The sequence below is a fragment of the Quercus lobata genome, chromosome 3 (genome assembly GCF_001633185.2).
Source record: "Quercus lobata isolate SW786 chromosome 3, ValleyOak3.0 Primary Assembly, whole genome shotgun sequence".
Taxonomy (NCBI): domain Eukaryota; kingdom Viridiplantae; phylum Streptophyta; class Magnoliopsida; order Fagales; family Fagaceae; genus Quercus; species Quercus lobata.
Window position 1 is genome coordinate 62,046,826 of NC_044906.1, and position 15,301 is coordinate 62,062,126.

The window sequence follows — 15,301 nt, forward strand, 5'->3', positions numbered from 1 at the left end:
TTTGAGAATGACTTGAATGGCATGTATTTTAATAGGTTATGTCCTGATCCTATTGTAATTTCTTAATTTTTTAATGCATCGTCTTTTATCAAAAAAAAAAATTTTGTTATGTCCATAACATTTTTATAATACTTTTCATGTGGCAAGTTGTTACAAGTTGTTATTGGTAGGGTAGAAAAATAATTTCAATAGTAGTTTCAAATTAGAATCAATAATAACTAATTACTTATAATTTATTGTAAAAATGCTATAGACATAACTTCTTTCATCTATTATAGGTGCATTATTAGCTGTGATTTTGTACAAAAAGCCTTTCCAGCACCACAATCAAATTGGGCCCTTCGTGGGATAAATCTGGACTTGAGAGCCCATAGCGGTCTCACCAAGTTTATTGGCACCATGGCATCTATTACTTGTGACTTTATACAATGGCCTGCCCATTACGATTGTTTGATCACTCAAACTCAATGGTTATTCTTCAAAATAACACCCAATATTCACACATTTTGAGAGTGAGAACAAATAATAGTAACAATAATAATAATAGAAAATTGTCCCTTAATTGAGTTAATTGTGTAAAATTCTCTAACCAGGTGGTAGGCCATTTTTTATTATAATTTTAAAACAGAAGAAAATTTTACTACTTAGGAAAAATATATTATACAACAAGATCACTAAGATGCTTGGAGCAAGAGAGAAAAACTTCTCTAACCAGGAAAATATTTTTTGCAAACATACCAGATTCTCAGGCCTCTGAAAGACAAGATGAGTGGTAGGCCATGTTTGATTGTATTGTATATTGTAAAATTGGTGGTACAAAAGTTAAAGAAATTCATGTGTTTTGTGTGGTTTATAGATTAGTGCGTACTTAGATTTTTTTTTTTTTTTTTTTTAAATTTTTTGGAAAGATTAATGCTTACTTGGCTGGACATGACGGAGACCCCAAAAATGACAATAAAAAATAAAACAAAAAGGTAAAAATAGGTTCCGCTGATAAGTTTGTATGATTAAGATATACTTCATGTATGTATAGGCCATCTCCACATCGTCACCCACCGATCATTGGGTTGTAATATATAGATATAAAATATAATTACACTAGAATGTCTTATCAAGATTCAAGGGTGCTTCCAATCAATAGATTTCAATTAGATCAACTGGTAAAGTTTTTAATGGTTGAATGAGACATTTAGAATTCAATTCTTATCTACACCTAAAATTGATTGGTGTTTTGGTCTAATAATAAAGTGTAATCATCAAGAGAGGACACCATAAGTTACGAAATTTCCTAAAAAAAACCACCTACACCTAAAACCGATTGGTGTCTTGATGTAATAATAAAGAACAATCATTAAAAGAAGACGCCATAAGTTATGAAACTCACCAAAAAAAAAAAAGAGTGACTCAGACTAAACAATTTTGGTTTCAATGAAAAAGTTTATTTATGTTTGTTAATTCAATAAATAAAGTAATTGACTATACTAAATAATTTGGACTCAAACATAATAAATGTACTCACTACTAATTATAATCTTTAACAACAAAGGTAGCTAAATATAATTTTTATAAGTTCATAACTGAACATAATTACATATAACTAAATCGATAATATCATAATATAATTTTAACAATAATTTTGTTATTCATTATTAGCATAGATTTGTGGAAGAATAAAAAAATTTAGTGTTAGTGTTTATTATATTTGGGAAATAAATAAGTAAATCAAGTATATCATGAACAAAATCAACAATGTTCAAAAAGAAAATAAACTAAGTTTGAACGTAGAATCTAATTTTGTGATAAGCTCAAGTTCTAACTATGTTTAAAATAAAATTAATTAAATGAATAATTTTAAACTTTTAATACTCTTGCCTTTTAGATGTAAGAGTATTAGCAGCAAGTGATGCAAAATGCTTTTTATTCATTTTAGATTTTAGTATAGCACTAAATCCACACCAACAATTTTTTATTATAAGTAAACATAAACAAAAAGACTCCTGCAATTGGTGAGGTTCTCTCTCTATCCTTTACTATCACCAAAAAGTACAAAACTAGTTTTTCCTTTTTTCTTTTTTTCTTTGCTAGTGTATATAGAATATAATATTATTTTAATAAGATGAATTGCAAAATAAAGAATGAGTTGTAGGGTGTGTTATTAAAGCGGTGATGTTAAATAGATAACCAAACAATACATCATAACATAAGTTAATTTTTCATTCTCTTATGCCCTCTCTTTTCTTTCTTTTTCCCTCTATTTTACTAAACACATTAATATAGTGTTAAGTATTTGGTAAAGTGAAATTCCATTCAACCCACAACTTTAAATCCATGTCTTCTTGGAAAGTGGAAAATGCTAAAACTAATAGTGAGATCAAAAGACAAAAGAATCATGTTAAAACGGATTAAAGTCAAACAATTTAGTTAAGAAAATCAAACTTAACGAACAAAATAAAAACAATGTCAAAATTAGAGGTTGTAATTTATAATTTAAAAATAAACCTTAAAAAAGGAGCAATATAAAAATTGCCCCTAAGATTTTTGTTAATTTCACGTACAACCAAAACGTTTCAAAATTATCCAATTTTCTTTCAATGCACAAACTTACACAACATTGTTTGAAAATTCTCCTGCTCTTTTTGCTCATAGTTTTATCACTTGTTGCTATTTATATAGCATTAACTATCCAAAGATTTCCTCATACATATAATTGTCATAATACCATCATTGTGATACCTGCATAATCAACACAAGTTAATTATTAGAAGAAAATAGAGGCCTTATTAAGAGGATCAAGAATCTTTTTATTAAGAGGATCAAGAATCTTTTTATTAAGAGGATCAAGAATCTTTTAAATGATATTAAACATTCTTTTTTTTTTTTTTTTTTTTTGGGCTGAGGGGGGCCGCTATTTTCTTCTAATAACATGTACTAGAGAAGAAAATTTGATATTAAACATTCATTTGTACTTGAGAAGCAAATTTGATATATATGTTTTAAATCTTTGGTATTTACCCGAAAGTAATTAACCCATTGAGGGAGGAGGCTTTGACCTTTTAAACACCGTGTATGAGCAGTAGCAGAGAGAGAGAGATGAAGGGCTTAGGAGTAACAACAGCCATGGTGGCAGTCCAGTTCCTTGAGGTGGGCTTGAACACTATGCTAAAGGCAGCCATGAGTAAAGGGATGAGTAACTTTGTTTTTGTGGTTTACTCAAATGGCCTTGCCATCTTCGTTCTTCTTCTAGCTTCCTTCATCTTTTACAGGTTTTCATATTCATCTGCTCCAACTGTTCAATTCAACAACTACCTTGCCATACTTTCTACATAACAGCTTTTTTCTCATCACTCTGATTAATTTGCAGAAAAAGAAGTCTTCCTCCACTGACAGTTTCATTAGTCTGTAGAATCTTTCTTCTTGGCCTGCTAAGGTTCTTTTCTTGTTTAATTCAGATTATAGTGATAAGATATAAATGGGTTTCCATTTTTGTTTTTGGTACTATAAATGGGTTTCTAATATGTGTACAAGCTTACACTTATCTATAATCTATCATTATTTTTGGTGGGTTTTATAGTTGCTGTGTACAGAGCTTCATGTTTACTGGAATAGGGTACAGCTCTCCAACTTTGGCCTCAGCTATGGTTGATCTGACTCCAGCTTTTACTTTCATACTTGCCATCATCTCCAGGTGGGTCTCTTCTCTGTTCAAAGTGCTCAATGACTAAAAAGCCACGCTCACCAGGGGCATTTACCAGTTAGAATATGCCACGTGAATTTGTGCTGGTTCATTTCTGTTATTAACCCAAAGAATGGGGGATACTTTTGTTTTTAGCATTACTAGATTTAGATACTTTCCCATGATTTTATATCTCATATGTGAAGGTGAATATTACTGGATTTTGCCTGGCATTTTTCACCTCCAAAAAATTTTGGAAGACCCACAAAAAATCTTAAGTCTCAATAAAATTGTTCCACTTTATACTGTATCAACTATAGTGTGTCATATGTCTAATTTAAAACAAGAAAAAAGAAAAAAAAGAGAGACCTGTCACATACCATGATTGGTGGATTATGGAACAATACACACATTAATTGGAACAAAGATTTTTATTTGACAAGTTGATACCAAAGTCAAAACTTTCCTTTGGATTTCCAATATGAATATTTAGGATTCTAAAATATACTCTTCTAAAGCTAATTATTGGTGTTTTCAATTAGTGTTGAGTTAGATGGTAAATTTATTTTTATTTTTTTGATAAAAATAAAAATAAGGAAGTGCAGTAATTTTCATATAACAGCGGTAATCCCACACTTTAGTAAAGAAAAGGAGAAGTCATATAGGAATGGTAATCTCACTAGGAGCCATGTGAATAAGTGTGATAGAATAGTTTTTGATACTGCGTGAGAGTTGAAAGATAAAACTTTATGCTGTTGTAACTTGTAAGTTAATGTAAAAACACTACTGGTAACTGGATGTCCTGGGTAGTGTGTGTTAAGTTTGAAAGTTAGAGTTGAAATTTGTAATCCATATTATTGATGGTGATTCTGTTTGAACCTAAGTAATTTGGCCCCCAGACATTAAACTTTGTCATGTGGTGCTTGCCATTGTTAATCTCACTTCCACTTTTGTTTAATACACCTGCACTGTTGGCCAGAAAAGAGAGAATAATTTTGAACTTGGAGCATTTGTGTTAAAGACTTAAAGTCTAAATTAAATTATGATAGGAGTATGTCATGTGTGAAGAATTTTAATAGAGGAAGCCATATTCAAAGTTTAGATCAAGAAAGGATAGCAATGATGTGACATGGAATGCCATTTCTATCATGAGATGAGAAATCATCGATCTTTCAAACATTTGAAGGAGTTTAAAACTAGTTACGGTAGTTAGAACTCTGTGGATGCAATGATTGTTGTAGCATGTGGAGAGGATAATGATGACGGTGACACTTTTTATAGTTACTAAATGTTTGGTTTTGATTGAAACTTCATGGATTTGGATTTACCCCCTCATTTCACATATGTTGATACTTGATATAGAGATTAGTTTGATATTCACAGGACTTATGTTGAAGGTTCTGTTACAGTATATAATGATGTGGAATGTAAAGGTATGAGAATAGCTACCATAAAAATTAAGGTGTTTGATGAGTACTAGTCAAGACACCTGCTTATGAAGTAGAGATTTGTTAAGTCCTGCCTATGAGGCGTAATAGTTCCTACATAAGATTGAAATCCCACATTGGTGTAAGAAGAAAATTAAAAAGATAAATCCATATTAATAAAAGGTGATAGTATAATTTTTTATTGTGTCAGAATTGGAAGACAGTTTAATCATGTGTTTATGCTAGTTGTTCTTAAGTTTGAGAGTTATATTTGAAAATTTGCAATTTATATATTGATAATGGATTTGTTGCAGACAAGGGCAATTTGGATGAATCAAGTTAAACTTTGTGTTTTTGCAGTTCTTACTGTTGTTTAGTTTTGGGTGTTTTCCACAATATTTAGTATTGAGAATTGAAATATAGAAAACATCACTGATATTTAGGCACAGGTGAACTAACTTTAACATGGAGATCAAAAGGCCAATATGGAGAATAACCTCTGTACGCTAAGATATATTACCAACTAAAACGTTAAAACTCTTTCAAAAGATGTGAATAATAAAGCTTGAATGAAATGGTTGTTGTAGGATGGAAAAGCTGGACTTGAGAACCCAAAGCAGTCTCGCTAAGTGTATTGGCACCATGGTATCCATCATAGGTGCATTATTTGTGACTTTGTACAAAGGCCTGCCTATCATAAATGCTTTATCATCCAATGGTCAACCCAATGAGGTTCTTCTGTTACTGCAATCAAATTGGGTTCTTGGAGGCTTTCTCCTTGCCATTGGTAGCTTATGTCTTTCAATATTGTTTATTGTCCAGGTAAAATTGGTTTAAACATTCTAGTCCCCTCTTACTTTACTTGTTGCAGACATAATATCTCAGAAAATTGACTCAATTTTTTTTTTTATCCTTTTCTTTCAAATGTACATATCTAGACCTGGATTATTAGAGAGTATCCTGCAGAGTTGATTGTAACACTTATTGCTTGCATTTTTACGACCGTCCAATCTGCCTTGGTGGCTCTAGTTGCAGAGAAAGACCCAAAAGTTTGGAGATTAAGGTCTAATATGGAGCTGATATCTATAGGCTATTCGGTAAGCATGATGAAGGCGACATGCTTTATTTTAGGATTGTCATTCTGTCACTTAGATCCCAAAATTTTGGGACTAAGACTTGATAGTTGTTGTTGTATCTTGACTCTCATTATAGCTTACCCTTTGGTTTTCCAATAACTTGTTTGTAGGCTGTTTTTGTGGTAGCTGCACGAAGTGTTGTTGCTACATGGGCATGTCGCAAGAAGGGTCCTGTCTTTGTTGCATTATTTAGCCCTCTAGGGATGGTCATTGCACTTGTGATGGGTGTTACTTTTCTCGGGGATACTCTCTATCTTGGAAGGTATAATTTTTATATCTCAACATAATAATTCTGTGAAGCTATGCTACTGTCCCGAAATATTTAGGACTATTATGATTATGATTCAATTTTATTGCTGTGCAGTTTGATAGGAGCAACTGTAATAGCTCTTGGGTTTTATGCTGTGATATGGGGGCAAGCACAAGAAGAGAAGACCATTGAAAACAGAGGAATTTGTAGCTTTGAGGCATCTTCTGCTAAAGTACCTCTTTTGGAAAACAAAGGCTTGGATATCTAGGACACTTGCACAAGGAATTAAAAACCAGCTATAGCTTTGGTTTTATGTTTTTTCACTAAAGTTGTTGAAATGTGGTGAAAGATACATTCAACAACCGTGTGTGTGTGTATATATATATATATATATATATTAATCTATAATGGAAAGTTTAAAACGAAATTTGATGAATTTCTTAAAATATCAAGGGCTTTGATATAGTCTTTTGAGACGCCTGAAATGGCCTGCACAGCTTTATAAGTCTGACTTAATAAATGCTTTTGGTAATGCCTTATTTTGGAATGAGTTACCAATACTATAAATTTTGTCATAGTTCTTAACAAGTCTCAATTTCAGCCATATTTTGAAAGAGTATAACTTTACTGCTGAGATAATTAAAGAGTAATTATTGGTTAATATGTCATAACTAAGCAACATTAATCAAGTGAATCAACCTTATCTCACCAAATTTGAGTTCAACAAAGTATTCAATTTCGTATTTGATTGATGCCTGCAATTCTGGTAGATGAAATGTCTTGCTCCTACCAAAGCCCAGAATGAGAAATGATTTCAATAAGACAAAGGAGTTAGGTTCCATGGAAGTGGGGCACGACAATGTGACATTGAAAACACAAAGATATTTATAACTTTTAGATTTTTATTTATTAATGCAACATATGCCGGACTGTTTTCCCTCACATGTCACCGGCACAGAAGAAAAATCAAAGAAAAATACAAAAGCACATCCCACAAATTATCATAGCATATTATATATACATTAAAATTATTGCTTGACTTTTTTCTTCAACCTTGTTTCCTCTTATGGCTTCTGAACTTTTAAAAAACATTGATAATTGGATTTTTTTTTTTTAAATGAAGCTTAACATATAAAAAAATAAATATATTAGGGAAGGTCATATAAAAAGAAAAGAAAAGAAAAATCAAATAAAGAAGGATCAAAGGCAAAGGCAATGTGGGAGTTCTATCTTTTGTCTCCAAAAAAAAGGAAAAAGAAAAAAAGAGGCTAGGTGGGAGGCTTCAAAAAAAAAAAAAAAAAAATTGAAAAAAGAAAGCATAACTTACAAACACATTAGAGAGATATGAGGCAAAAATGTAAATTTGCATTCTTTTCTAAATAGGGAAAATTTTCTCCCATATGTTTTCTCTCCATTTTGAATAGCAAAAATTTTGTAGGCCAGTGATGAAAATATTCCACCTCTCTTTCTTTGGGTTGAGTTTTCTTCTCTAGCCATCAAATAGAGAAAAATAGTAAACTCCCCAATATTTCCTATTCTTTCATTTTTCTTTACATCCTCAAGTTATACTAGGATGGATCAAGGTGAACTAGCAAATACATTAAAACTCATTATATTCTCTGTGGACATAATTCACCATTGTTCCAAAAGATGAGAATGCTAAGGCTTGAATCAAATCTGGACTTGAGAGACCATAAAAGTCTCTCGCCAAATGTTTTGGCACTATAGTGTGGGTTTGGATCCGCGTTTCCAAACCCACGTTTGCATTTTTTTTTTTTATAAAGATCAGCACCTGGTGCACAGTGCACCAAGGCATATGAACAATAAAAAAAAAGAGTGAACAGTACTTTTTCGCACATTTAAAAATGCTACAGTATTTTTAGTTTTTAATTTCAGCAAAAATAAGTTATATCCAAACGGACCCATAGTTGTGGTGTTTATTATAGGTGCATTATTGGTTGTGCTTTTGAACAAAGGCCTTTCCAATACCACAATCAAATTGGGCCCTTGGTGGGAAAAATCTGGACTTGAGAGCCCATAATAGTCTCGCCAAGTTTATTGGCACTATGGTATCTATTATAGGTCCATTAGAGCAACTGCATTAGCTCTTCTAAAAGATTTCGTCTATTTTACAAAAAAAAAAAAAAAACTTACTTTTTCTATTTTACACCATCATTTTTACAAAACATCCACATTAGTCCAACTATTATACACTATATTTTATATAAATAATTTTTTTATGAGTTGAAGAGAGAGAGAGAGAGAGAGAGAGAGAGAGAGAGAGAGTCAAGGGAAGAGAGAATGTGAGGGGAGAGAATTAATACTAAAATAATGTATAAAAGAGTTACAGTAACCGTACATATATGTATGGTTACTATAGCACTTGTGCATTTATGCACAATTTTATACCCACTAATGTGGGTGTTTTTTGGTCAAAATGTTTAAAATAAGCTACTTTTTGTATTTTGCAAGACTTTGCAAGTGCTGATGGGGTTGCTCCTTGTGACTTTATACAAAGGCCTGCTCATTACAATTGTTTGGTCACTCAAACTCAATGCTTTTTCAAAATAACACCCAATATCCACTCATTTTGAGGTGAGAACAAATAATAATAATAATAACAGAAAATTGTTTGTTAATTGTGTTTAAGCATTAATTTTTTTTTTACAATCTACAATTATTTCATCAATTTGGTTGTCGAAACTATAAACCTCTTTGTAAAATTGTAATTTATAACTATGTTTTATGTTGACTTTATTCTATAAAAAAAAGTTTTGCAATTGCATTAAATTAATTCCTTGTATTTTATGGGATTTTATTGTATTGGATTTAGTATTAAGTTGGTGAAGAATCGAGCATGAATTGAAGAATCAGTGCAATTTTGCGACTAGCTTGCAAGAAGTTCGCGAGAAGAGTAACCTACGAAAAGGTCACGTAAGAAGCACATGCTGGAAGTTAAAGAGTCATGTCAGGCTGTCAATTTCGCGACTGTCTCGTGAGTAGGGCCAACCCGCAAGGTACTCGCAAAACATTTTGCCTAGAGGTTTTAAGTGTGGCTTTCTTACCCTTCACCCATATTATATATATCCTCATTACCCACAAAAGTATGAGAGGCTATTTAGAGAGAAAAACCCTAGATAGGTTTTCTACAACATAACACATCCATCTTTTAGAGAGAAAGCTACTCATCCTTAGTGAGAAATCATTGTAACCTCTTCTCCTTCCCTCTCCCATTGCCATACCTTGAGAGGAGATTTGTACCCAAACACAACCCACACATTTTCAAAGTGTAGAGAGTGTTTTGGAGCTTAGGAAGCTTTGGGGATTTACCAAAAGAAGCCGTTGAGGCTTGGCGGATGCAATCGGGTGTATTGCAGGATCCGGAAAGCTAGAGAAGACATGACTAGCAGGAGCTTGGAGGGCTTAAATACATTGGGTAGACTAGGTTTGGAAGGTCTTTTGTTATTCGTGTATTCCAACTTTATTCTCTAGTGGATCGATTTCGACTTGGAGGGTCACAAAGAGGTTTTTCGTCGAATTCTTCGGTTTTCTCTTCGATAACACGTCTTGGTGTTATCTTGTGTTTGCATCTCTCTTCCCTTACCCTTGTACTTTACTTTTATTGTTTATTGTTCATGTGTATGTACTAAAGTAGATCTGATGATTACGCTTCATTTACTCTTGTTCCGCACTTAGATAAGTTAGAATAAAAGCAATCTAGCTGTTTTTCAAAATTTGGAGTCTAAACAAGCTCTTGTGTTTTAGCACAAATCTGAGATTTCACTCTCAAAACTTACTACAGTGTAATGCATTGTATAGAAGTTTGCATTATAAATTTGCTATGTTTGGTGAATTTGCCTTCCTTTTTTTTGGTTTTTTTTTTTTTTTTTTTTTTTTTGAGAGGTGAATTTTCCTCTATGTTAACATTGAGGGGACTCATAACAATGGAAAGAGATTTGGTTGTATAAAATTCTCTAATCAGGTGGTAGGGTATTTCTTCTCAAAAAAGAAGAAGGTGGTAGGCCATTTTTTATTATTATTATTTTAAAATAGAAGAAAATACTACTTAGGAAAAATATATTATACAACAAGAGCAAGAAGATGCTTGGAGCAAGGGAGAAAAAACTTCTAACATGTATTATACAACAAGACCAGGAAAATGTCTCTTGCAAACAAAGCAAGATCATAGCACCAGAATCTCAGGCCTGTGAAACACAAGATGAGAGGTAGGCCATGTTTGGTTGGATATATTCATTATATTGTATAAAATTGGTTGTACAAAAATTAAAGAAATACATGTATTTTGTGTGGTTACTGGTTACTTTTTTTTTTTTTTTTTTTTGGTAATACTGGTTACTTTTTTTTTTTAATAAAAATTGGAATGATTAATGCTTACTTGGCAGAACGTGACTGATGATACCCTAAAAAGGACAGTAAAAAATAAATAAAAAATAGATTCCACAGATAAATCTGTATGATTAATATATGCTTTAATGCCATCTCCATGTCTTCACCCACCGATCATTGGGTTATATATATATATATATATATATATAGACACACACACTATAATCTCTTATCAAGAGTGACTCCAAATGAACCAAGTAATTTTCGATTCAAAGAAAAAATTTATTTTTGTATGCTAATTTAGTAAATAGAGTAATTGACTGCTAAATAAGTTAGACTCAAACATAATAATATATACTCATGAATAATTATAATTTTTAACAATAAAAGGTTGATAAATATAGTTTTTATAGGCTCATAAGTGAAAATAATTACATACTAGACTCATTATATGCGCTTTGCTCGTGCAATAATACTTTTATTTATTTTTGGTTTAGTGTTATAATGCTTAAAAGTGATATATAAATAACTGTGTATTTATTTATTTATTTTAAAATGAGGTAAGGTAACGTAGAATAATGTTTAAAAATAAGATAGAGAATCATAAGAAGTTGAAACTGAATGTGACATTTGAATTTATTGATTGGGATAAGAATTGTGATAAGTAAAAAAATTTGAAATTTGAACCAAAAAAAAAAAAAAAAAGATGATATACATTAGTGTGAATGGATGGGAATTTGTGATAACTGTATAGAATTTGGGTAACAATTTTGGAATGTTTTAAAGAATTTAAAAAAAAAAAAAAAAACTGTGGATCATAAGAATTCAGATAAGGTACCTGTGTCACGTGTCATATCCATGGCTGAAGAGTCCATTATCGTGCCGTGGAGGCCACATGCTCGGATAGTAAGACCATGTCAGTGGCACATTGCCAGAGGAGGTCCTGTTGTTGAGAAAAAACTTCAGAGAAGGGGTTAGCCCTGACAAAACTGGCAGGATGGTGGCTGCCTCCACATTCAATGTATCTCACCAGACCTCCTGGTTGCATTTATGTGGAGAAGACACTTGAATAATGTTGTCTTAGCTGCCACAACTCATAAGTGGTTTTGGAAGGTGTCTGATAGGACAAGCACTCGAGTGGTGGACTGGACAATCAACAAATGGAGGGCTAAGATTGCCTGAAGAGAGCTATATAATGTGAGAGACGCTTCAAAGGGCAGAGGACACAAAATCTTGGGGAAAACATTGTAGCATTAAGAAAAGTAACTGTAATCAAAGCTAAGAGAAATATATTCAAGAATTACTCTTCTCGGACATTGCCGAGGAAGAATTTATGTGCATCACATTTGTCTATTTATTGCTTATCCTTGCTCTCTTACCATCCTTAGCCCATCAAGGGCATCGTTCACTTCGTTGAAACTTAGCTTTTTAGCCCACTCTCTACAAATTTATTATATTGGGCTCTTTGCGCCTTAATCCATTCATCTTTTGGACTTAAGAGCTAAAGCCTACCCCTACAAAAACCATAGAAATTTCAGGATAAAGATAGTTGAAGTTTTTTTTTTTTTTAATGAGAATGAGATAATTGAAGTATTTGAATTCAAATAGATAACAAATATAGATAGTAATCAAACATTTGAATACAAATGGGTGGTAAGAATAACAGTTTATTTATTTATTTATTTATTTTTTCCTTTTTGTACATGAGATAGTATTACTGTTTTAACCTTTTTTGCTTTTTTGTAAGAAAAAAATTAAACTAAAAGGTATGTTATTTCAGAATTTGTATGAGGATATTTTAGTACACCAACAATTGAAGACAAAACACGGGAATCCTCTTATTAATAGTATAAATAGATAAGTAAATCAATAATATAATTTTAACAATAATTTTGTTATTCATTGTTAGCACGGATTTGTGAAAGAATAATATTTTTTAAGTAAATCAAGTATCTCATGAACAAAATCGACAATGTTCAAAATGAAAATGAAATAAGCTTGAATAGTTGTAAGTATGATTTAGTTTTGTAATCGGTTCAAATTCTACTTATATTCAAAATAAAATTAAATGAATAATCTTAAACTTGCTACAGATTTTACTATAGCATTAAATCCATAAAAAGGCTCCCACATTTTTTTTTAATTAAGTAAACATAAACAAAAAGACTCCCGTGTTTGTCGAGGTTCTCTTTCTCTCTCCTTTACTATCACCAAAAAGTACAAAACTAGTTTAGGAAGGGTATTTGAATAAGAGTGTTTAAGCTACTGTTTTCAATTTAGGGTGTTTTAATACTTTATTTTGAAGACACATCTAGACCAGCTTTTAGTTTTTGAGTTACAATATTGGGTGGTATTATTGTAAATATATTGAAAATTATGGGACCCACAAGTTTGGCTTCTGACTGCACGAACTGTGCATTTTCTCTCTCTCATTCACAGCCTTCTCTTCAATCCTCACTCTAATTACCTCACCTCATCTCTCTCTCTCTTCACCTCCATTGTTTTTACTCTTTCACCTCATCTCTCTCTCTTTCTCTCTTCACCTCCATTATTTTTGCTCTTTCTCTCATATCAAATGAACCAACACCATTATTGCTAACAACAACAAAAGAAAGCCATATCCAAAAACTTACATCTACTTTTTTTTTTTTAATCATCAACAACACAAAAATTTATTGAAGATAGATAGAAATAGAAGAGTCAATTCTCCAAGATCATCTTATCAAAAGAAAAAAAAAAAAACGTTTAGTTCAGAAGTTCAAATCTAAAAATAACAACATCAAAATGACTTGGGATGTGGGTACTCAGTTTTGGTTGAATGATTTTGGTGTAATTTTATAACTTTTGCAGATGTAGGCCTTTGAAGCAAAGTGGGAGATGGGAAAAAGAGGAAGAAGAAGAAGAGGAAAAAAGAAGGTATATCATATATGGCTTGGCTGTGTGGTTATGGGAATGGGTGGGAACATGGGAATCTCTCTCTCATTCTCACCAAAGAAATTAAAAGCACAGTATTGTCAGAAAAAAGTTGATTAATTTACCCACTTAGAAAAAACATGTACAAATATAAAACACAAAATTTTTTCTTTACGTTTGAAAATATGTTATTAAAAACATAGTACTAACATTATGAGTATTTTAAATACATATTTTTACAATATTTTTTAAATTATATTTTTCACATTATTTTGAACAATAATACTGGAATATCATTACCAAACAAGTTCGTAGGGTGTATTATTAAAGTGGTGATGCCAAACAATACATCATAACATATGTAAATTTTTCATTCTCTTATGCTCACTCTCTTTTCTTTCTCTTGCCCTCTATTTTAATAAACATGTTAATATAGGCTTTTTGAACCAAAATGGACTTTGCTACAATTTGTTCTTAGTGCCTCATCTGATTGTTAAAGCTGTTTGGCCAGTTGCTAAATTGGCATGTCAAATGCCTTTGAACTCTTGCTGGTTTAATCCAGCTGTTTTGTAAACGCCCTATTTTGGTATTAAAAAAAAAATGTTAATATAGTCTTAAGCATTTGGTAAAGTGAATTGCCATTCAACCCATGACTTTAACTTTTCAAAATTATCCAATTTGCTTTCAATGAACAAAAATCACTTAATACTGTTTGAAAATTCTCATGCTCCTTGTTTTATCTCTTGTTGCTATTTATATACCATTGGCTATCCAAAAATTTCCTCATGCATATAATTGCCATGATACAATTATTGTGAGACCTGCAAAGTCAATACAAGCTGTTAAAAGAAAATAGAGGCCTTATTAAGAGGATCAAAAATATTTTAAATGATGTGAAACTCATTTGTACCTAGGAAGCGACTTTGATATTTTTGAAAAATTTTGTAGTACATGATACTAACCCAAACCTTGTGGTTCATGTATAACCCTTTCCTTCATTTTTTTTTTTTTTTTTTTTTTTTTTTTTTTATAGGTTCATGTATTACCTCATTTGTACTTGGGAAAATAAATTTGATATTTTTGAAAAAGTTAGTATATGATATTAGGGGAAAATGGACATTTACCCTTAATTTACAAACTATGCAGCAAAATACTTTTATTTTGAAATTATTTAACAAAATGCCTCTATTTTTGAAACTTAATTTTAACAAAATTGAGTTACAGGTGGAACTCGACATTAGTAATGTCGAGTTCTATGAATATTTTGCCACTCAAATTTTCAAAAAATAATACATAGAACTCAATTTTGAAGATATCAAGTTATACATATAACTCAATTTTGTTAAAATTAAGTTTTAAAAATAAAGATATTTTACTAAATAATTTCAAAACAGAAGCATTTTGCTATATAATTTGTAAATTATGGATAAATAATCATATTAACCCAAATCTCATGTGGTTCATGTATTACCTCCTTTTTTTTTTTTTTTTTTTTAAGAGAAAAGGTTCATGTATTACCTCATTTGTACTTGGAAGCAAATTTGATGTATTTACC

At 31.4% G+C, this 15,301-nt stretch overlaps 1 protein-coding gene across 1 annotated transcript; it reads left to right on the forward strand.

Moving 5' to 3' along the window:
- The first annotated feature begins 2,984 nt into the window (after positions 1–2,984).
- LOC115978999 (WAT1-related protein At3g28050-like) lies at positions 2,985–6,962 on the forward strand. Its single transcript, XM_031100939.1, has 7 exons — positions 2,985–3,263; positions 3,362–3,427; positions 3,572–3,685; positions 5,688–5,922; positions 6,039–6,197; positions 6,347–6,498; positions 6,601–6,962. The coding sequence occupies exons 1-7, from the start codon at positions 3,067–3,069 to the stop codon at positions 6,752–6,754; spliced, it is 1,077 nt and encodes a 358-aa protein (XP_030956799.1). The 5' UTR covers positions 2,985–3,066; the 3' UTR covers positions 6,755–6,962.
- The last annotated feature ends 8,339 nt before the right edge of the window (positions 6,963–15,301 follow it).

Bases quoted from the DNA above. Each gene is read 5' to 3' on its own strand.
- LOC115978999 (XM_031100939.1), top strand. From the start codon at position 3,067: ATGAGCAGTAGCAGAGAGAGAGAGATGAAGGGCTTAGGAGTAACAACA. The intron at 5,923-6,038 runs GTAAAATTGGTT...GTACATATCTAG, and splicing joins CAATATTGTTTATTGTCCAG to ACCTGGATTATTAGAGAGTA. The intron at 6,198-6,346 runs GTAAGCATGATG...ACTTGTTTGTAG, and splicing joins TGATATCTATAGGCTATTCG to GCTGTTTTTGTGGTAGCTGC.